At 40.8% G+C, this 21,233-nt stretch overlaps 3 protein-coding genes across 3 annotated transcripts in view; 1 reads left to right on the top strand and 2 right to left on the bottom strand.

Annotated features, from left to right (window-relative positions):
• LOC118824364 (protocadherin Fat 3) overlaps positions 1 to 3,627 on the bottom strand; it is a 131,530-nt gene extending 127,903 nt beyond the window's left edge. The window contains exon 1 of the mRNA XM_036594455.1: positions 348 to 3,627. Coding sequence (XP_036450348.1) covers positions 348 to 3,627 — 3,280 coding nt within the window. The remainder of the gene's footprint in view (positions 1 to 347) is intronic.
• Positions 3,628 to 5,985: 2,358 nt separating this feature from the next.
• On the top strand, positions 5,986 to 12,153 carry chordc1b (cysteine and histidine-rich domain (CHORD) containing 1b). The gene is made up of 11 exons (XM_036595194.1): positions 5,986 to 6,187; positions 6,595 to 6,644; positions 6,759 to 6,815; positions 6,916 to 7,076; positions 8,435 to 8,535; positions 8,648 to 8,706; positions 8,810 to 8,880; positions 9,952 to 10,057; positions 10,303 to 10,422; positions 10,816 to 10,878; positions 10,985 to 12,153. The coding sequence occupies exons 1-11, from the start codon at positions 6,124 to 6,126 to the stop codon at positions 11,153 to 11,155; spliced, it is 1,023 nt and encodes a 340-aa protein (XP_036451087.1). The 5' UTR covers positions 5,986 to 6,123; the 3' UTR covers positions 11,156 to 12,153.
• Positions 12,154 to 13,387: 1,234 nt separating this feature from the next.
• On the bottom strand, positions 13,388 to 19,902 carry kpna7 (karyopherin alpha 7 (importin alpha 8)). Its single transcript, XM_036595193.1, has 10 exons — positions 19,702 to 19,902; positions 18,078 to 18,218; positions 17,918 to 18,003; positions 17,563 to 17,831; positions 16,478 to 16,560; positions 16,144 to 16,407; positions 15,772 to 16,005; positions 13,929 to 14,111; positions 13,644 to 13,790; positions 13,388 to 13,525 (listed from the first exon to the last, which is right to left on the bottom strand). The coding sequence occupies exons 1-10, from the start codon at positions 19,765 to 19,767 to the stop codon at positions 13,436 to 13,438; spliced, it is 1,563 nt and encodes a 520-aa protein (XP_036451086.1). The 5' UTR covers positions 19,768 to 19,902; the 3' UTR covers positions 13,388 to 13,435.
• Positions 19,903 to 21,233: the final 1,331 nt, after the last annotated feature.

Genomic DNA, 21,233 nt, shown 5'->3' with positions numbered 1-21,233 from the left:
CAATGAACCACTTCACATCAAACCTCTCTAAACGACTCTGTTTACATCTCGACAACTGAACTACGTGGAAATTTTGAAAGAGCAGTGGAATTGACTTTTAATACACATTGATATATGTACTAGTTTGGGCTTTTACTTTCCATTCAAGGACCTGATATGAGGGAAATACATTATAAATGCTACACCACCATATAATAAAAGTATTAGCGCTAATCTATCATATTAATTACTAATGTCCCGCATTGTGTGAATGATGTACGATCTGCAGGTAAAAGGGGTTTAAACATCTTCACCTTCACCAGAAGCGAAGAGGTGCTACACAGATATCGGAATGATTAAACACGTACCAGTCTCCTCGTCAATGGAGAACCTGCCAAGACCACTTCCCGCCTTGATAGAGTATCTTATTACATCATCCCTGCCCTTGTCGTCATCCTTAGCAGTGACTTGAACCACACTTGTTCCAAGGCGGGAGTTCTCCTTAATGGTGGCTTTCACCGCAAATTCGGAGAAGTAGGGCTCGTTTAGGTTCTCGTTCACGTCAACCACCTCCACCTCCACGTAAGAGGAGGAGCGGAGCTGAACGGGTAGACCACAATCCTCCGCAACTACAGACAGATTGTAGAACTGTTGCTTCTCAAAGTCCAGTTCCTTGGCCACCTTGACAGCTCCACTCTCCACATTAACCACAAACGTCCCATTGAAGTCTTCAGCCAGATAATACTTCACTCTCCCCCCAGAGCCAAAGTCAGGGTCCTGGGTTTGCAGCCAGGTGATCACAGTTCCTGCAGGAAGGTCCTCCAGAACACGGCAGCTGTAACTCTTGGGAATAAACATTGGAGGACAGTCATTCACGTCCCCCAGGTAGATCTTTAGAGTTGTCACTGAGAACTTTTGATTCCCTCTCTCTGCTTTGTCTCTGGCTTCGATTTTCAGAGTAATATCTGGCATCGATTCTCTGTCCAGCTGGCCAGAGACATAGACCCATCCGGTGGCGCTGTTAATGCCAAAAAAAGGGGTGCTTGTAATTAAAGAATAGGAGATTTCACCATTCTGACCCAGGTCAAGATCTGAGGCCGTGATCTCGATCACCTCGGTGCCGATGGCTGTGTTCTCTGGCACCACCACGGTGTAGCTCTCCAGGGAGAACTGAGGACTATTATCATTCACATCATCAACGTTTACAGTTAATAGCCTCCAGTTGGACCTCTGTGATAGACCCATATCATATATGGTTACATTAAGAAGGTATCGGTCTGATCTTTCACGATCCAGAGGTCGATAGATATATATAACCCCACTTTCCATATCAATGTTGAAGCAGCTGTCAGTATTTCCATCCGATATAACATGAAGAATGCGACCATTGAAGCCCGTGTCCCCATCATTGGTGTTCACTTTAATGACAGTTGACCCGACAGGCAAATCCTCACGTACTACTATATCAGAGGGAAATGCTTCAAACTGAGGAGTCTGCCGGTTGACGGAATACAGATCCGTGTAGATTTCTTCAACTTTTGATTTTCCCATAGCGTTGGCTTTTTTGAGAAGTTTTTCAGCTAGCTTTTGCGCCACTTTCGTGTCTTTACAGTTGAAACTCTTTGACGGCATTCTCCCTCTCACAACTGATACGTTGACAAAGGTGGGCTCTGAGAGAATCTCTCCATCTGTTGCTGCTATCTTCAAGCTGAACACTCCATTTTTCACATTAGCTCCAACAAGAGACCTCCTCAGTGAGAGCATCCCAGAATCGGGGTTAAGGCTGAAGAGGTCTTGTTCGTTTCCAGACAATATCTGGTATTTCACCAAGCCAAGCTCATCTATGTCAATGGCAGACATTGTAATGATTGTCTGCCCTACAGAGAAATCTCGAGCGATCATACCTTTACAGGACACGCGTTCGAAAAGGGGCGGGTTGTCATTAACGTTCAGAATCCGCACTGTGACGTTTACTTCGTTTTCTCGCCTGTAAGGTAAGCCCCAGTCAGAGGCCCGGACAGGAAAAACATACGTCTCTAAAAAAGACTCGAAATCCAGCTCTTTAGTTGTCTTCAGTTCGCCTGTATTTTGGTCGATTGTGAAAGGCAGAGCCTGGAGGCTTGCTATACTATACGTTATGCATCCATTCTCCCCTCTGTCATCATCCACGGCTGAAACGATGAGGATCACAGTACCAACCGGCGCGCTCTCATTGACAAACACTTCATAGGAGGCTTGAGTAAAAGTGGGGATATTATCGTTAGCATCCTCCACGCTGATCAGCACCTTGGCTCTCAGGCCACTCATAGCTTCTGTCACCTCAAGCTCAAAAAGCTGCTGACCCAGCATGGTAAGCTGCCTTGCAGTCGAGATTGCACCAGTAAAAGTGTTAATACTGAAATAAAAGGAGTCTGAGGTGAGACTTAGGCCATAGCTGACAGATCGTGGCTTGGGAGAGATTCCAACAGTCTGTATGATGGTCCCAGGAGGAGCAATCTCACTAATTGTAGCCCTGTAAATGTCTTTCTCAAATTTTGCCAGCACAGACGGTGGCTTTTTAACCAAGAGCTGGAGAACCTGAGTATTGGAGAATTTGGGAGGTTTGCCTCTATCTTTAGCTTGGAAGGTGAGATTGCAGCCGTACGGAAACGTATTCCAGTCGACGGGCTCGGACGTTTTTAATCTATACTCATTGCCAAGTGCTGCTCTGTCAAGAACAAACTGTTCCAGTGGGTCACCGGCAATGATTGCAACCCATTCGATTTCCCCGTTCGGCCCTTCGTCCAGATCCTCCACCGTCACCACGGCAAAGACCGGCTCTTTGTCCGATAACGAGGGGACAAGTGCGATTGCGTTCAGTGTGGGTGAATATTCATTAACACGTATGATGCTGATCATTAGTTTGGCTGTGCTGATCACACCATTGTTTCCGTAAACCTTTGTTCCACGATCAACCGCTAACACCTCAAGGTCAAACCTTTTAATCTCATCTGCGTTTGGTTTGGCTGTGAGAGATATAACCCCGCTGGTGGGATGGACGGCAAAGTGCTCCACGACTTTCCTGAAAAAATAATAAAATTCACCATTGGAGCCTATGTCGGCATCTGTGGCAGTGACCTGGGCCACACTGGCTCCCAGTGGGGTGCTTTCAGGTACAGTAATGGTATAGGTGGTGGGGGAGAATAAAGGACGAAGGTCATTCATGTCCATAATCTGCACACTGACTCTACTAGAAGCCTCCTGACCATCTCTATCCAAAGCTCTTACACTTAACGTATAATTGTCCTGTACTTCGCGGTTCAGAATAGCAGAGCTTCCACCGTTAGTCCGTATGCGCAGAAAACAGAAGTCTCCCAGAACATACTCCTCTGCCTGGAACAAGCCCTCATCATCCCCCGATTCGATGAAGTATTTAATGTCCCATGAGCTGGACTGTGGCAGAACGATGCCCATTTTGACCTCGCTTCTAACGTAGGACCGAGCTGCAGAGTTCTCATAAATGCTGGCATTGTAGACAGAGCGTGTGAACTGAAAGAGTGAGGGTTCAGGCTCCTGAAGCTGTCCCCAGCAGGAAAGCAGGTGAAAGAGGACGAGGGTGAAGATGGGACAGGTCCTCATACTGCCCCCAGGAAACCTATTCAAAGCCATGCCATCGTCCAGGAGCCCTGTCAATAGGAGAGCACATGTTATCAAATATGGAAATACAGTGTGGTCACTTCACAATGCCAATTTAAACACACATGTTCCTTTCAATGAACATATAAAGATTCTGCACGATTAAATGATTAAGATGTAAACAAAGTCATTCAGGGTGGTTTGATGTGACATGCTCTGTTCTAGAGAAACTCAGACTCAGAGCTGTTCACAGTGGTGGTGATAGGAACCAGACGTCTGAAGCGTTTAATGCCTAAAGCTACCTCACAGACAGTTACTACATGAAGTGGTTACAAATACGCAGCCTGGTGCCCCAGACACTGTTTTACAATAGATTTGCTATATGTTTTGGCCTAAATGTATCTTTTTCAAATCCATCTACATGACATAATTCTGAAGACTCCTGTAGGTTCACTGGTCAAATAAATGACTATATTTTAGTTGTAGACCTCATGACCCCTGGTTCCCATCACCACTGTAAATAAATCTGAGCCAGAAAATTCCTCTCTAATGCACCACTTTACATCATAACACTCTGAATGACTTTGTTTACATCTCAAAGATTGAAAGATACAGAAATCATTACAGTAAATCAATGGAATTTCCCTTTAAAATGAACTTGGCGGCTACAATTTAGAAGTCCTACCACGAGTAAACTGTCAAAAAATAAAAATAAATAAAAATAATAACTGATCATAAAGGCAAGGTGTTCAGCACTGAAACATGGACTGAATTTGCAATGTAACTAATGAAAGTAGTCTCACAGCAGAAAGACATTCAGAGCATAAAACGACCAATGGATTAAATGTCAACAACTGAAAGAAAGAATAATAATTGAATGTAAGTTGGTTGCGCAATAGAAGAATTGGTCTTTTATTATTGTATCGATATTCCACAAGCTACTGGATGCGTATGTGATGCTGCGAGTAAAGAAATGTTAAAGTTAAATGGTTAAAGGAGAAGTCCACCGTTTTTTCTAAATTTCTGTATAATTCAGTGATTGAGATATAAACAAAGTCATTCAGATCGGTTTGATGTGAAATGGTTTCTTTGCAGAGAAGCTTAGCGACTCAGGTTTCCTTTGCAGTGGTGGTGACAGGAACCAGAGGTCCCAACACAAATATAGCCATTTTATTTATTATCCAAAAACACCAGTGAACATAACGTCTTCTGAGTTTTTTTTATGTAAAGCTGATGATGGTAAACTAGTGGTCAGTCTGGAAAAATAAGCTTTCTTTGGGGAATATTTTGCCCTGGAATACCCTTCATGTGTCTCCCTCCACTATAAATGGATAGAAATACATTTTATCACAAAACTACAGTGAAACAACGTCTCAGACATCAGACTGGGTAATCATAACCATTATAACCATTTAATGAAATAACTTTCTGTGAGGGAGCTTTTAGAGGTGGACGTCTGGTTCCTATCACCACCACTGTGAACAATTCTAGCTCTGTAAGTTTCTCTACAACGGAGCATTTCACACCAAGCCACTCTGAATGACTTTGCTGACATGTCAACTATGTAGTTATGCAGAAAATTTTGAAAATTCGGTTGAGTTCTCCTTTAAATATATCAGCTGGGCATAATGAATCGTGCACTTGATGAAAAAGATGAAAATGAGCAGCGGTCAGCTTTCACCTGCTGGCATTGGAGCCACTGCTCACTAGAAACTTTCACCTCTGTAGCACAAGAGCTCTGAATCAAACAATGTGCTATTAAACTTGCGACCTCGCTCGCTGATAACTGGAACACTGAAGGATGAAGAGAGAGAGAGAGATGTCTTACCTCTAAGTGTGTGAGAGAAAAACCACAGTCCTTCCCGTAAACCTAAAAAACATAAACCGCTGTGCCAAACTACACCATCCTCACGGTCCCGGTACGTTCACACTGACTACGCTGCTGCCCTCAGTTCAGTAATCTCGGTGGCGTGCACGGCGCCCGGAGCGCGCTCCCGAGCCACCATAACCCTGAATGCGCAAACGAGACTGGCGCTGTGGTCCCGGCAGCAGACATCATCGTTTAATAAAAAAATAAATAAATAAAAAAATAACGTAAAATCACACGAGGAAAGAGATTAAAGTAATACTTATATATTATTATATATAATATTATTTATTTCTATTTACCTTAATTAGCATATATATTTACCATGTTGTTGCGAGGTGAATATAGTTACACTGGCTCTATCGGTAAAATGTATTATCGTGATTAATGCACACTGTGCCTGTATGTGCAGGCATCCCAAACAGCAGCAATTCATTCCAGCGACGGGATGGTTGAGGGCACGAACGAGCCCGACTGCGCCCGACAGCTGACGGAAATTACCGAAAGGCTCCGGCTCCGGAGAAGGAAGCGCTTGGCGGCTGTGATGTGATAGCCGGAGTGCGGAGCCGCGTGTAGCTTTCTAGAACAAACCCAAGCCTGCAGCCGCCGGCCGAGGCTGAACTTGGCTTTATTTGCGAGTGTACGACTGCTGTAGCTTCATAATGTCTGTCCTTTGCTACAACAAGGGATGTGGACAGCGTTTCGACCCCGAAAACAATCCAGAAGGTGAGTCAGTCCGCTCTGAGGATACAGCTAACTAGAAGCTAACGAACAGTTGACATGCTTAGAGCCATTCAGGTTAGCTAAGCTAGCTAAGCTAAGCTAATGGTATACTTCTAACGTGGACTGAGCACTTACAGTTAAACACATTGATCATTTTGAGTCTTTTTTGAATATATAAACGTGAGATACTTAACCTAGCTAACCAAGTACCGTTCTGGTTGTTGCTAATTGCCATAGAAAGAGACTGTAGGTAGGCTAGCTAGCCAGATAACGAGCAGGGCAAATTGTGTGGCACTAAAAAAGTTCATTTATGTCATTTGTCTGCAAGTTGTGAGTATCTATTTGAAGCTATGTGCCTCCTGCCAAGTTTTTAAGTTACTAACATTAACGTTAAAACCTTCTACCCACAGATGGTTGTACCTATCACCCTGGAGTACCAGTTTTTCATGATGCACTGAAGGTAACTGTTAGGAAAAGGCAGGCGAATTACTTTAAGTACATCAGATTACCTTTTCCACCATTCTTTAGTCGAAGACCTATTTAACACATACTTTTCTTTTCTGTTTCTCATCAGGGTTGGTCCTGCTGTAAGAGACGAACAACTGACTTCTCAGATTTCCTTAGCATTGCTGTGAGTAACAGCTCTGAGACAGAGCGTGCTTATTTTGGCTTGAGCGAACCTGAAGTAATGCTGAAATCGATAGTTCTGACTGTTTCTGAATTTCTCTCAGGGTTGTACAAAAGGCCCTCATAACAAGGAGAAGCCCCCCGAGCCTGTCAAACCTGAAGTCAAGTCATCTGGAGAAAAGAAGGATGTGGATGGTCTTAAGCCAAAGTGTTTTGAGTCTATCGTCCAAGCACCAAAACCTGCTGAATGTTTTCGGCGGCCAAGGTGAAGCAGTTTACTCAGCGCAACGTTTACGTATTACAGTAACATTTACAGAGTTAGAGCTGGGATTCTCAGTCCTGGGGCCTGTCTCACAAAGCACATACAACTAAGTTTCAGCTTCTCGAAGCCTAACAAATGCAGTTGTGGTTAACTCATTTTTAGAAAGGGTGTTTAAACCCTGTGCACATGCATAGAAGCATTACGTTTAATTGACAATCATGTGAAACGTGGAGGGGAGTTGAATAGCTGCTTTTTCAGAAACAAGAAAGTGTGAAGAAAAGCAGTTATTAATTAATGGCATAAAGCAACTCTGTCACTGCTGTCACTGTGTGAGTGGGGCTTTTTCCATTATAATAACCTTTTTTCTGTGTTGAAAAGCAATTTTTCTTTTTTTTATTATGTGGTGGCTTTGCCAAAATGTTACGAATGGGTAGCTAAGTGGTTTTCTAGACAGGGATTAAGTCTTGTCCAGGACTACGGTTTTACAGAATGCTGTGTAGTCCAGGACTATGCTTGATTCCTGTTTTGAAAACTGAACCTTAGTGTGTTAAGTACATGTGGAGTACAGAACAGTTTAATATCTGATGTCTTTCATTGCACCACTGCAATTCGTGCAAAAAAAAAAGTGACCCCAAAAGGTCTAGGAGTATGCCTCCACTGGAGAGTCTGCCCTTGGCACTGATTCGTCTAAGAGCTGTTTACATAATCCCAAACTTAACCTGCCCCAGAGCAGGTTATACATGCAGCAGAAGTTGGTGATGTGTCCCAGTAGAAAGTCAGCCAGTATCAAATGTGCTAAATTTCCTTCGGGATCAATAAAGTATCTATCTATCTATCTATCATGAGGGGGAAAAAAAATCTGGGGTTAGATCAAAGTAAGTTTCAAGTTTGCTGCTAAGGAAGAAATTCTGCTTTGTAAGAAATGCTCCTTGTCCTGGAAAACCTTTGCTCTGTACAGTTTAGTAGTTTAGACTTCAGCTCAGGGCTTGTTAATGAGCTCACCCCAGTTTCCCCAATCGCATTTTAAGGGTTAAGGTCATCTTAACTAGTAGAGCGACTGTTAGGTGCAATGCTTGCTCTATCATTTGAGAATCATCTGATTAGTTAATATCAGGTATGTTGGAGAAGAGATAACACCCATCTATGCAGGGCAGGGGCACTACAGGACCAGGACTGTGAACCACTGAGCTAGAGGAAATTACTGTTTAGACAGTCCTGCCCACAATAGAAGTCACCTGGATCACAGTGTGGAACCCTAAGCAGAAACATGTTACAAAGTGTTTATTATTGAAATAAAAACGTAAATTTGACAACTTCATTAGGACGAGACACGTAACAATCTCTTACTGTTGTTTATTCAGTCCGGATGAACCCATCTCAAGACTTCAGCAGAAGGTCTCTGCCTCACTCAAACAGGCTTTAGAAAAGCTCAAGCTGTCTGAAAATGCACCCGACAAAAAAGGTGAGCCATTTTTATAACTCTGCGCACACAACCTCCCAGCTGTGAAATTGGTGTGTTCTTGTTTTTTTTGACAGAAACACTGTTTATCTGACCGTTTTTTGTTGTCTTTCAGAGGAGGAAGGAGACGAAATTAAGATTGGAACATCTTGTAAAAATGGAGGCTGCACTAAGGTACTGTCCTCCGCTAATTAAGGTTTCTGCAGTAATGCGTCCTCTCCTGAACTTCGAGTGAATAATTATGTAATGATTTGTTCTTTTCTATTCTTTTTCTCAGACCTTCAATGGACCAGAGAGTGATGAAGAAGTCTGCTCTTTTCATGCTGGAGTCCCCATCTTCCATGAAGGGTAAACAGCTCACTCATAAATTATCTATAATTATATGTTAATTGGAGCAAAGCCCCCAGTAAGTCCACCTAAACCAAGAGAACATTGTCTTTATTAGGATTTTCTAGGTTTTAGTGATATAATTAAATTAAATATTAATCTCTCATTTGACTCAAATAGGCAAGTTTTCTATGATTTTATTAAAAAGAAATAATGCAATAAAGTAAAAGTCTGAAATGGGCTTGTGTCTGTAAAAAGTTCAGCCAGCGTTTTATTTTAGATAATTTATTTTTAGAAAATTATTCATTTTAATCATTGCTAATCTTATGAACAACAAACACTATTTCATGGGAGTAATAACAAACAGAAAAAGTGGGAACAAAACAAACATTAATATTTAATTCATTCAAGCTGGGGCTGTTTCTTACTGAGGCAACTAGCTGACTAGTCTTAGCGTTTTAGTTCTTGCCACAATAATTGATGCATTTGAAAGTTTGACAAAGTAACATGTTTGTCCCAAAGTATAATTAGCATATGTGTAAGGTTTAGTCATGATGGTGTACCATTTAAACCCACTATCGAAACAATTGCGAACTTTTGAAAAACACAGGAAAAATTGTTTGTTTGTGGTGATTAAATAATTATAAAACTGGAATGCTGTATTTTCAACCACTAATTGTCATTAATCTACATTTTAATCTTTAGTTTATAAACAGTACGAACTTTAACATTGTTTCACAAAATTGGTGACCTCAGGACAGTCCATCCACATTTACACCAATATCTCAAGTACACTAAAGTAATGAAATTGGCTCAAAATTCATACTAATAAACAAAGTTGTGTTACTAGATGCCCATTATTTTTAGTACTTAAGGTATTTCACAATTAAAAAGTTGGTGGATACAGTCTGTGGGTTTATTATGGGCTTTTCCCCTATATCTTCCATAAGGATTGATAACCTTAATAGTATAATTTATTTTTCTTTAATAGCATAGCCAGTATAAAATATTACACAGTGTAAGGTGAAACCAGAGAGATAATTCCTCATGTGTTATGTTTTTGTGTGCTAATTTTTTTTCTCATCTTCTAAGGATGAAATACTGGAGCTGCTGCAAGAGGAAAACATCTGACTTCAACACTTTTCTTTCACAAGAGGGATGCTCCAAAGGAAAGCATCTGTGGCGCAAGAAGGACATGGTGCGTTTCTGTTCATGCCCTGTAATATTAACTATCACAGATACTGACACAATACTATGAGAACAATTTGTGCAGTGTCCTCCAGTACCAATCAGTGTGGAAGTGTAAAAGTAGTTAAAATCTTTTGTTTGAAACAAAATTTTCTCAGATGACTGAACACAAATCTGTCTAACTGAAAATGGTTCCTCCAGGAACACTGTTCAAGTATATTGTATTAATGATTCAGTGTTCTTGTATGTTCACAGGGTAAAAAGGTTGTTCCATGCAGGTTTGATTGGCACCAAACAGGGAGTCAAGTCACCATAACTGTCTACGCCAAAAACTCCATCCCTGAACTGAGCTATGTGGACGGGAACAGCACCACAGTATGTCTTGTTTTCTTCTATGATGTGTTATAGCCCAAAATATAGAAATCACCACAATATGAAAAACCTGACATAACTTTCTGAAACATTTATGACTGTTTTTATAATTGTGGTACAGTTTAGTATTTATTTCCTGTATGTGCAATAATATATTGCAGTTTTAGGTTATGGTTTCAGTGGTTTGGTCAACTTTGACACAAAATGTTACACTGTTTTCCTGCAGTTACAGTCATGGTGTTTGCCAAATTTCATTCAGTCCTTTTTCAGACATGTTTAATGTTGATTAAGTTGTCATTGCAGAATAGCCATTAAGAATAACTGAGCCAGAAGCCTTTACTGAAGTAACAAGCTCAAAAACCAGCTTCATTCTAAAAGCCATTCTCTCTGTTTCAGCTGGATATTCACATTATATTTGATGGAGACAAGGAATTCGAACAGAAGATCATCTTATGGGGTGTAAGTATTGATTTTAGTTATCATAGCAAACGTTTATTTGAATAATTAAACACCAAATTAGTTTCTTATATACATCAAAGAAATTTTTTCATTCTTCTTGCCGTAGGTCATCGACATAAGCAAAAGCACAATGAACATGATGGCTGCTAAGATCGAGATTGTGTTGAAGAAAGCCGAGCCAGTGTCTTGGGGACGGCTGGACCTTCCACCTGTGACCAGTCCGCCCAAAGAACCGGAGAAGAAGAAAGAAAGCGATAGCGACGATGATGACGATTAAACAAACATGCAAGAGCAACAGTGAAGTACTGTATGAAGTCTTCAAACTGATTCTATAATGCGAGAAGTTCAGGAAGATGACTAGGTGCATGAAAGCGTTTCCTTCTGTGAAGACTAGAGTTTTTTTCTACATGTCCTGATGTCATTGCAGTTTGCAACATGACAGTGCTTTTTAGCTTTTCACATTCCAAAGAATATCATTTGAAATTACAGTAATGATTGTAGTAGGTTTTTAAGAGTGGCTGTTTGGTACTTTGCACCATCAGCCAGCACATTTTCCACACTTGGAGCTTGAGAGTTCCAGAGCCAGTTTAACATAAACTTGAAAGCGACGATGGTATGCTATTGTCCCTTTGTTGTCAACTCAGTTTCAGGAGATATTGGAGGTCTTCGGATCTTCATTGAAACAGAGCTTTTGTCATCTTTGATTTTATCATTGTATCACATACACATTCCTGTTTTTCCCTCCATGTTTTAAGATTTGCCTACGACAATTACTGAGTTTATTAAAGGTCGGACCACTCACACCCCTAGATTCATTGCTGAAAATGATTCATAGAAGCATGTCGTTTGAGACGGGTCTACTTTTTTAGTAGAATAAGCATGTATTGGAGATGGGAGTTAAACCACCACTTAGCCCATCTGTAGCCATGTAGAAATTGGTTAATGTCCAATAAAAATATGATCTATGTAAGTTTTGCAGTATAATAGTGGACAAAGGAAACAAAAGAAGGTGAAAAGGTTGAATTAAGTCTTTAACTCTTTACTGCATTGTTGCCATATGGCATCAATTACTTTTAAGTCTGACTTAATTTTTTGTTTACTTTAGGAAACAAGGCTTTGTGTAATACAGTATACTTTTTCCTGTTGTCTGTATATCTTCACCCATGTTAGTCCTCTCTATATGTTTAGTCAAAATGGCCAAGTTATTTTTTCCGTATCAGGGGGAAAAGCAGAAAACATTTATCAGAAAATTATACAAAACCCTCCAACACTGAAGTCTATCAAATCTGTCAGTATTTAATTTGTCTACTCATTACTTTACACCCTACTGACACTTTACAGAGGTATAGCTCTTCGTCACTGACCGTCTGTTCCCTTTCAGAGACATTCTTACAACTACCCAGTCACGCTTTAGGTTCCTTATGTGCATCTACATCATGAGAAATCTGATGTGATGTGTAAAAGGAGATACTTCTGAGATTAGAGAAAATAATCCATTTGCATAAGTAAGGTCAAAAGAAAAATATGGGGGGAAAAAAAGTTTCCAAAAGTAGAATTTAAAATGTCAGAAAGTGACTCCTAACAACTGTGCAAGACCTGGTAGACCACCACAATGATCACTATTATACAGACAACAGGAAGACATGTGGTCAGGGAATATAGGGTTATACAGTATTATACAAATTCATCTAATTGTAGCCATATGGCAGCACTATGTAGTAAAAGTTTAGTGACTTAATTCAACCTTTTTCTTGTCCAGTATTACAACAAAACCACATGGAACTAAAAAAAAAACACACACAACAGGTGTTTGTCCATCCTTACACTGTGAAGACAAGTCAGTGCTATGGGTCCAAAAGGATGTACAATCAAGAAGCTGTTAAAATTGCACTAGAACACTAACTGGACATCTGAGATGTAAATTGATTCCATGAAGGAATCTTAAGTCATCTGAAGACAAGAATGGCAGATAAGGCAAAAAGGATAGACATGAAATACCAAGATGGGCTATTTAGCTGTATAGTTAAATGTTTTCTGCCACAGCCCTTCTACACAAAGGCTTCTTGCATTGAAAATTAACCACATTAATAGGTGGTCTGATTCTGGCAGAATACTGTTTACACATAAAATAGAAGTTACAATTTCTTTCACAGGCAAAACCAGTTTAGATAAATAAGAATTTATCACTATTATGCACTTCCCCTCATGCCTGGATGATGAATGTAGCTTTTACTGCAGTGCAATTTTACACCCCCTTCTTTTTATGCACTGCAAACTGCAGTCCCATCCTGTGCTGTTGCCATATGGCAACAAAATGCAAAAACTCCCCCACCCCCAAAGTCATTGTTTTGAAAACACTAATATTTTATAACTTCTGCAGTAAATGGTTAAACACTTTCCAGAATGCAATCCAGCCTTCTGAAAGTAAACAGAAGTGCAGTGCATCTCTGTACTTTGTACTAGGTTTTTGGCCAGCTGGGCATATTCCAAAGAAAAACAAGTGACCAAATACTGCAAAAATATTTATTTAATCCATAACTTAAATGCATAAGACACATCAAAAGTCAAATCTTCTCTGAACCTCAGTTGGTCCAAAAACAAAGTCCGTTTCAGTGGCTTCAGTCTTCAGACATTCATCTTCACCATCCTGCAGTTTGACAAGGGGGACAGGTACAAAGTACAGCTCAAATAACCTACAAATGCAACCAAACCCAATTTCTGTGCAGCACATCAGGTTCAGTGAAGTTCTGTTCCAGTGAACCCACCTCGCTGAAGTATTTCTCTATGAGTCCTTGGGCGGCACGATACACTGCATTGTTTTCATGATTCTGGAGGAGCTCAATGCGATCCAGTCCACCCATCTCTTCCACCAGCAGGCAAAGCTTCTCCACCTCCCCTAGCTTCTCAGCAGCCTGGGGAAACAAGTGGAGGCTTGGTCAGTCAATAAGCCAAACAGGTCACCCATTTATTAAATGGCTTTCCTGCTAGTAATGCAACCAATACAGAAGATCCAATGTCAACTGCTATAAGGTCCTTGATGGCACCCTTACCAAGAAAATGTTATTGACAGCATCCAGGATGACCAGGACAGTCTTGGCATCTTTGACTGTAAGTAGGTTTAGGATGGCTTCCAGACCACCACACTTGACGAGCTGTACTACCTGCTCCACTGTTCCTCCGCTGGTGTAGTTGGTGACTGCCCAGACAGCCTCTCGCTGGGTTTTAAAGTCAGCCTGAAAGATGTGTCCAGCAGACAAAGTCAAGTTATGCATGATAACACTGGTACTTTCTTAAAGGGGAATTTTTAAATTAAAGGGTACCATTTTTCTGAAATATCTGCAGTTACACTGTTAGGGTGTAAACAGTAACAGTACTGGGTCTCCTAAAGGCACCAGATCATCTTGGCTGGTAGTGTTCAGTAAGATGCTCACACAGCCATTTAAGAGTTATGTTCCTAAGATTACTTTGGGGGAACCAGAGTGGTTTGATACAAGAGGCACCATTAGAGAGAAACTAATACAGTGGTTATGCAAATGATGTCTGAAGAAGCCAAATACAATTAAAGCCAATACATGAGTCACACTGTGACAGATGCATTGTTCCATATAGGTTTTGGTCTAAAATATTTAAATGCATTCATAGTAAGGCAAACCCCGCCCCCCTCCCCAACAACAGGTTCAGGATAGTAAATAATGGCTACATACACATAACCATTCACCACATTTGTAAAGATAATCCAAGTTGGCAGGTTTCTTTATAATACACACTTAACAGCCAAACACACTGAAGGACTTGTAGCTTAACTAGGACTGCACAGATAATGAATATGGACTATTCGGATTCGGCACCATGTTGGGTGAACGTACACATGAAACACTTCCAGTACTCTATTCACTGAACTTTCAATGTAAAACATTTGCTTTTAAATGGGCCAAACTAGCATTTTATATTTCTATTTAAAACCATAGAAACCATTTAAATAACAGGAATCAATGAGTGCTACATCAGAAGAAAGGCAACCAGCTATTTAACAGGTCATGCATAATTATGCCCCTACATTTTAATGCTTCGAGCAAGTCTGCCAGCTCAGATCTTGGCCAATCCCAACTGTGCCTCCCTTAAACCTGACTGAATGATCCCAAAACTGACACTCCTTTATAACTAATGTAGTCTCAGAGCACGTCACTTAGAGTTTAGAATTCTGATCAAGGTTAACCTGCTACATTGCTCAAATCCGATCTCTGATGCAATGGTTCACATTTGTTTAGGTAAGGGATTCAAATCTGTCATTAATGTGAACGAACCGGCGTCCTGAAACGACCCTCATGCGCACATCCTACTCAGTAACGTCACGTGAATGAATCACATGCAGCATCAAACAGACTAACAAGCAGAACGAGCTTCGCTGTGAAGATAATTAACTCTGATCAGCTCTCAGCTTCATTATTAGAGCGAGACGAAGGAGAAAAAGGTGAGATGGTAACGCTGCCATGGTAATGCTGAACGATGGCGCATGATGGAAAAAAGGACACGAATTCTGATCTGAGCGTCACATTAAGGTCACATGGCCATGAATCGGGTATGTATCCGATCTAGGACCACATATGAAAGTGGCTCAAGTCAGATTTGAAAAGATCAGATTTGTGTCTACACAGCCCTGAAAACATCAGATCTGAAAACGTAATCGTAGCCCATGTTTTCTGGAGAACAGCACGTATCAGAACATCCAACACATACCTGAACAGGCTTACCATCTTTAACATTAACCTTAGTTGGAATTGGAGCAAACAGTGGAGAACTTCCATGAAAATCTTAAGACTAGCTTTAATTTTTGCCCAAGACTGTCCCAATCTTTTTTAGACCTATACAGTAAATGGAGCCTTCACTACCTACATTCTTCAGGAGGTCCACAAGGGGCGCCAGTAGACCACACGTGATTAGTTGCTGGATCTGTTGGCGTGGTCCAGCTGCAATGTTGGATACAGCCCAGGCTGCCTCCTTCTGCACGCTGGGTTTGGGGTGGCGCATTAGTTTAGGCAGCGCGTTGAGCACGCCTGCGTCAATGGCCATCTGCGTCTGCAGATCTGAGCCGCTCACAATGTTCCCAATGGAGCGCAGTGCTGGAGTCTGTTTTTGAAAATAGAAGAGTCTGATCAGGTGCACAGCCCCACCCCTCCCTCAGAAAGTTTGTAACAATCATTGCCTTAATAGAACTGAAATTAGTTTACTCAATTTAACTCTAAGCCTCTGTAAAACTATATTCACCACCACTGCAAGCTCCTCAAAGCCCAGCAGCTCAACCAGCCGTGGAAGGATTCCAGTCTTAATTACAACATCAATCCGCTCGTTGGGCCCGTCCGTGAGGTAGGAGATAGCCCAGCACGCATCCGACAAGACGGATTTGTCGCTATGGTGAATCAGCTGTATAATGGAGGGAAGCATCTGCTGGACAGCAGAAAAGCGAGGGAAAGGGTTCTTGTTTCTGCACAGGTTCGAGAGGGTCCATGTCAGATTGCGGAGGTAGCCAACCTGGAGGGAAAAATAAAGTGGCTCATTTCCTGTGCTTTATGAATGAAGTTCAGGTCAGTAATGGACTTACTGGGGCATCAGGCGTCAGTCGAGCCAGTAGAGCAGGGATTACATTGCAGTCAATAAGTGCATCTCTATATGCTGGGCCATCACCTGTGGAAGAACACTGGACACATTTAGCTACAGATATATCAATCAAGTTGTGCTGTCCCATATAGTATCATGACTACCATGTTAGCTTGCGACTAGTGTCAGCTAAGGGCTAACATTAGCCAGTAACTAGAGCCTTTAGTCGGGATACAAGGGAAACATCTGAATATTGTACTTAATACTAATTGTTCCAAAACTGAACACAACTAACATTAATGCAAGTATGTATTTTCAGCCATTAATTTGCTATATTAACCTCTTAAACTCTTTGGGACCACCAGTGGTTCCAAAACGCACTTCATCATATTCTTCACAACTTTCATATTTCATAAACCACATTCAAAAAGTGGGTGTCATGAGAGCTGTAACTGTCTTTTCCAGTCAAATAGAGGGGTAATGTCATTTTAAACCCTCATAATAGAAAATGCTGAACTCACATTTTTTTGTCTACTGAAATTTGACCCATTTTTCCACAAATCCGTGCTATAAACTATAAACAGATGGCGTCTCTTCAGTGATCTGCTCTGTAAACATTTTTATAAAATACAAAGAGCATCTAAGATTTGACTTTCAGCAATAAGTTGTAAGCATATAGCAATGTGTGTGATCATAACACATTGTTAATTTGAGGGAAGCTTTTACAAAAATAAATAAGTAAATAAAATGAAAATTCACATTCATTTCATGCAGTTACTGAATAATTTGCCTTAAGATTTGGTCACATAAAATCAGATGGAAAAACCAAAATATACCCCAGAGAATAAGAGGCTAATGTATCCAGACACTACTGTGTCTAATACAATAACGACTGTTACACCCCTTAGACAGCCACTGCTTTCTAAAAATACTTAGAACCAAGTTACTTCAAAGCCTGGAAGGACCCCAGGAACCTGCACCTAATGCTTCAAGAGGGTTGGGGGGCAAACAAGAAGTGCCAATAGCAACTGAAAGATATAAACAAGTGTGACATTTCTTGCCCCAACAAGAAGTGGTCACAGGTGTTACCTGCAATGTTCCCCAGAGCCCAGACAGCCTGTTCACTTATGTTGAGCATGGGCGAGGCTAAGAGGGCAATGAAGGCAGGCACTGCTCCGTGTTCAACCACCTGCTGTGTGTGCCATGAGGTGCCTGATGCCACATTGGTGAGGGACCAGGCGGCCTCAAACTGCAGAGTGGGATTATCGTTCCTGCCCAAGAACTCCACAAAGCGGGACAGCAGGCCTGCATCCACTATCTCCTTCAGTGGAGGGTTCCTCTCCCGTGACAGTAGCTTCCTAAACAGACAGCAGAACGTGGCCATGAAACGCTCAAGAACTTTAAGCCCACGAGAGATAACGATAAATGAAACAAGCAGCTCTACCTGGCCGTCTGACAACCTTGTGTCTGTTTCTCAGGACAGTCGCTGCTAACATTGGCGATAATCTCCTGGATTGTTGCAGATATCACCTGATCGAGCAACACAAAGATCAGGTAAGAGTACCGTAATACATTTAAAGGTAAAATGAAATCATGTGACTAACCTGTTGGTTGTCAGTGTTGTACTCTGGCGACAGGGGCTCTTCATCGGGCTGAGACGAGATGTTTCTCCTCTTCAGGATACTCTCCACCCTTTGTGCTTTACGAAGTTCAACACACTCCGCCACTCTGCGTTCACGCATTTTCTTCAGGAACGAACAAAGACAAAGCAAAATTGAATAATTCAATGGTTAAGATGTAAACAGAGTCATTCAGAGTGGTTTGATGCAAAATGCACCATCCTAGATAAACAGAATTGTTCAGTGGTGGTGATAGGAACCAGACATCTGGAGAGTTTAAAGCCTGCATAAAAAGGTACAGCATAAAATGGTTATGAACAAGCTGCCTGAAGACAGACACTGTTTTACAATAGTTCAGAGATAAAGTTTTGGTCCATAACAAATCAGATACATATTCCACTCATTGGGTAGTGGCACAGACATCATAGTAATAAAAGACAGCATTTTATTTACTATCCAAAAGTGACCAGTCTTTTATACATGTTGCTAATAATGGTTAACTGGTGGTAAATCAGAAGATTATTCACTTTAAAATCTATTGTCGTACAGCACCCTTCATGTACCTCTCCTCCCTGGATGGCTTTTAAAATATATACACTATGCAAAAACCTGATCTCAGTGATTGTAAAACCACGTCTCAGGCCTCAGGCTGTATAATTGTAACCATCTCATGTAATAAACTTTGTGAGGGAGCTTTTAGAGGCATTAAACTCTGGTGGACATCTGGTTCCCATCACCACCACTGTGAAGCGGTTTTACAATAGTTGAGATAAGGTTTTGGTCCAAAATGGTCAGATGCATAATCCAGTCGTTGGGTAGTGGCACAGACATCATAAGGCAAAATAGCCCCCAAACATCATTACATGTAGAAGCTTCACAGTGGTTTTAGACAGTGAAGAAAGTGCCCATGCTGTAAAGATCCAGCCCCTGGTTCCTATGACCACCACTGTAAAGTCAATAGCCTTCTTTACAATGAGCTGCATTGCAATTATCAGGTGCAGACGCTTTGAAACATCTAAAGAAGTCTGTGGAATGGTCTTTAAATAGGAGCTTAAAGGGGAATTTCACATTTCTAAATAAATTAAGTCCTTAAGATGAACAGATTTAGTTATTGGCTTTATGTGAAGTGGTTCACTGTAGACAAACTTTAGTGGTTTACTATCCAAAACCACAAGTGAACCAACCTGTCTGAGTTTTTATATGTATTACTGATGGCAAGAGTCATAAATCTGAAGAAATACAGTTTTGAGGAACTATTTTGCCTCACAACACCCTGCATGTACCCCTCCACCATGAAATGATTAAAATAAACGAATTAAAACATTTTAGGCCAAAACTTTACCACAAATTTATCGTAAAACAATGTGTCAGACATCAGGCAGCATATCTAACAATTTATTGTAATAACTTTCTTTGTGAGAGTTTTCAGAGGCATTAAACACTTCAGACGTCTGGTTCCTATCACCACCACTGGGAACGATTCTGACTCGGCAAGTTTCTCTAGAACTGAGCATCTCAAGTTAAACGTCTCTGAATGTCTGTTTGCACCTCAACGCTTTAACTGTGTAGAATTCTGTGAAAAACGGCTGAGCTCCCCTTTAAAACTCACCGTCGGCTCCTTGCCCTTGTTTTTGAACTTGGCCATGCGTTTGTCGCCCAGGTTCTCGGTCGGCATTGTGAAGGGTTAACCTGTGCGACCACTCACAAACGAAGAAATGACCAAATATGACCCACGCGCAGATTTAAGACACACAAAAGGACCAGCAGAGCAGGTCAAACTAAATAATCACGCTATTCTTACGGAATCTCCACCTCTTTACCGGCCTTCAGCTGAAAACATTTAAATTCTGAGCACAACTACGAACAGGTGACGCCAATCAGCGCCAATCAGGAGCCGTGTCCTCCAGCAGCCTCCCTCATCTGCATCCTGCACCATCCGCCCACCGGGAGGCGCGCCAACACGGTGACACGCCCACTACACGACACGCCTAGCATTCATATGGTCATATTTCTACGACGAATAAAAATATTTATTTAGGTTGTTATTTAGTATTTATTTAGTTTTTTTTTTTTTGATTGATCTTACTTGCAATAAAAAGCATATATTATGTTAATGATGGACTTAAAAAGAATATATTTCAGCTCAAAAGATACTCATTACCAGATTTTCCCACTTATACGTTGCACTGAATGTTCTCAAATGAAACTCTTTTCATGGAATGACATTTGGTTAGTATTTCATTTACTATCCAAAAGTGATCAGTGAGCTCCACTCTTTCCCATATGATGCTGATAATGGTTAAATGATGGTAAATCAGAAAATTAATTTTGCTTTAAAATCTAATTCGCCTGACAGCAACCTGCATGTACCTCTCCTCCCTGGGTGGCTTTTAAAAAATATGAAATATGCTAAACGCTGATCTGAGAACAATCGTAAAACAATGTTTCTGGCGAAGGAAAGAGCTTTTAGAGGCATTAAACGCTTAGGACGTCTGGTTCCCATCACCACCACTGTGAAGAGTTTAGAGTTGATCATTTTCTATAGAATGGAACATTTTACATCAAACCACTCTGAATGTCTTTTTGTTTACATCTTAACCATTAAATTATGAGAAATGTTGAAAAATCATAGGATTAGCAATTTAAAGGGCCCATATTTGATATTTTTCTTTGATTTAATTTTTTCCTTGAAGTCCACTTCTAACAATTGTGTGGTTTTATGTAGCAAAAACAGTCATAAATAATTTTTACATAACCATTTTCCAACCTCTTTTTATCCCTTACAACTAAACTGGCTGTTTTGTTTAGTAAATATTTTTTATTACTCTGTTTTTAAGACGGATATACATAGGCAACTTCTGCTCTGATTGGCTGCTCTGTTTTGTGCCCCATTCAAAAAGCAGTCTAGGCTAAAACTCTCCTTATAGCTTCAGCATAAATGGGTGGAGCTAATCTGCTGCAGCCTGATGTTGTTTTTTGTGACATCACAAACACAATGAATTCAAAATGGGCTTTTTTTGCGGTTTCATTTCTATATATTGACGGCATGCAGTGAGGAGTGAATGGTACATTGGAACAGTGTTTATATGATACAACAAACTCTTTTATTTAAAAAAAATGAATTTTTTCATGATATGGGCC

The sequence above is a fragment of the Colossoma macropomum genome, unplaced genomic scaffold (genome assembly GCF_904425465.1).
Source record: "Colossoma macropomum unplaced genomic scaffold, Colossoma_macropomum, whole genome shotgun sequence".
Lineage (NCBI taxonomy): Eukaryota > Metazoa > Chordata > Actinopteri > Characiformes > Serrasalmidae > Colossoma > Colossoma macropomum.
Note: the sequence above shows the minus strand (reverse complement) of the source record. Positions and strands in the feature narration are given on the sequence as shown.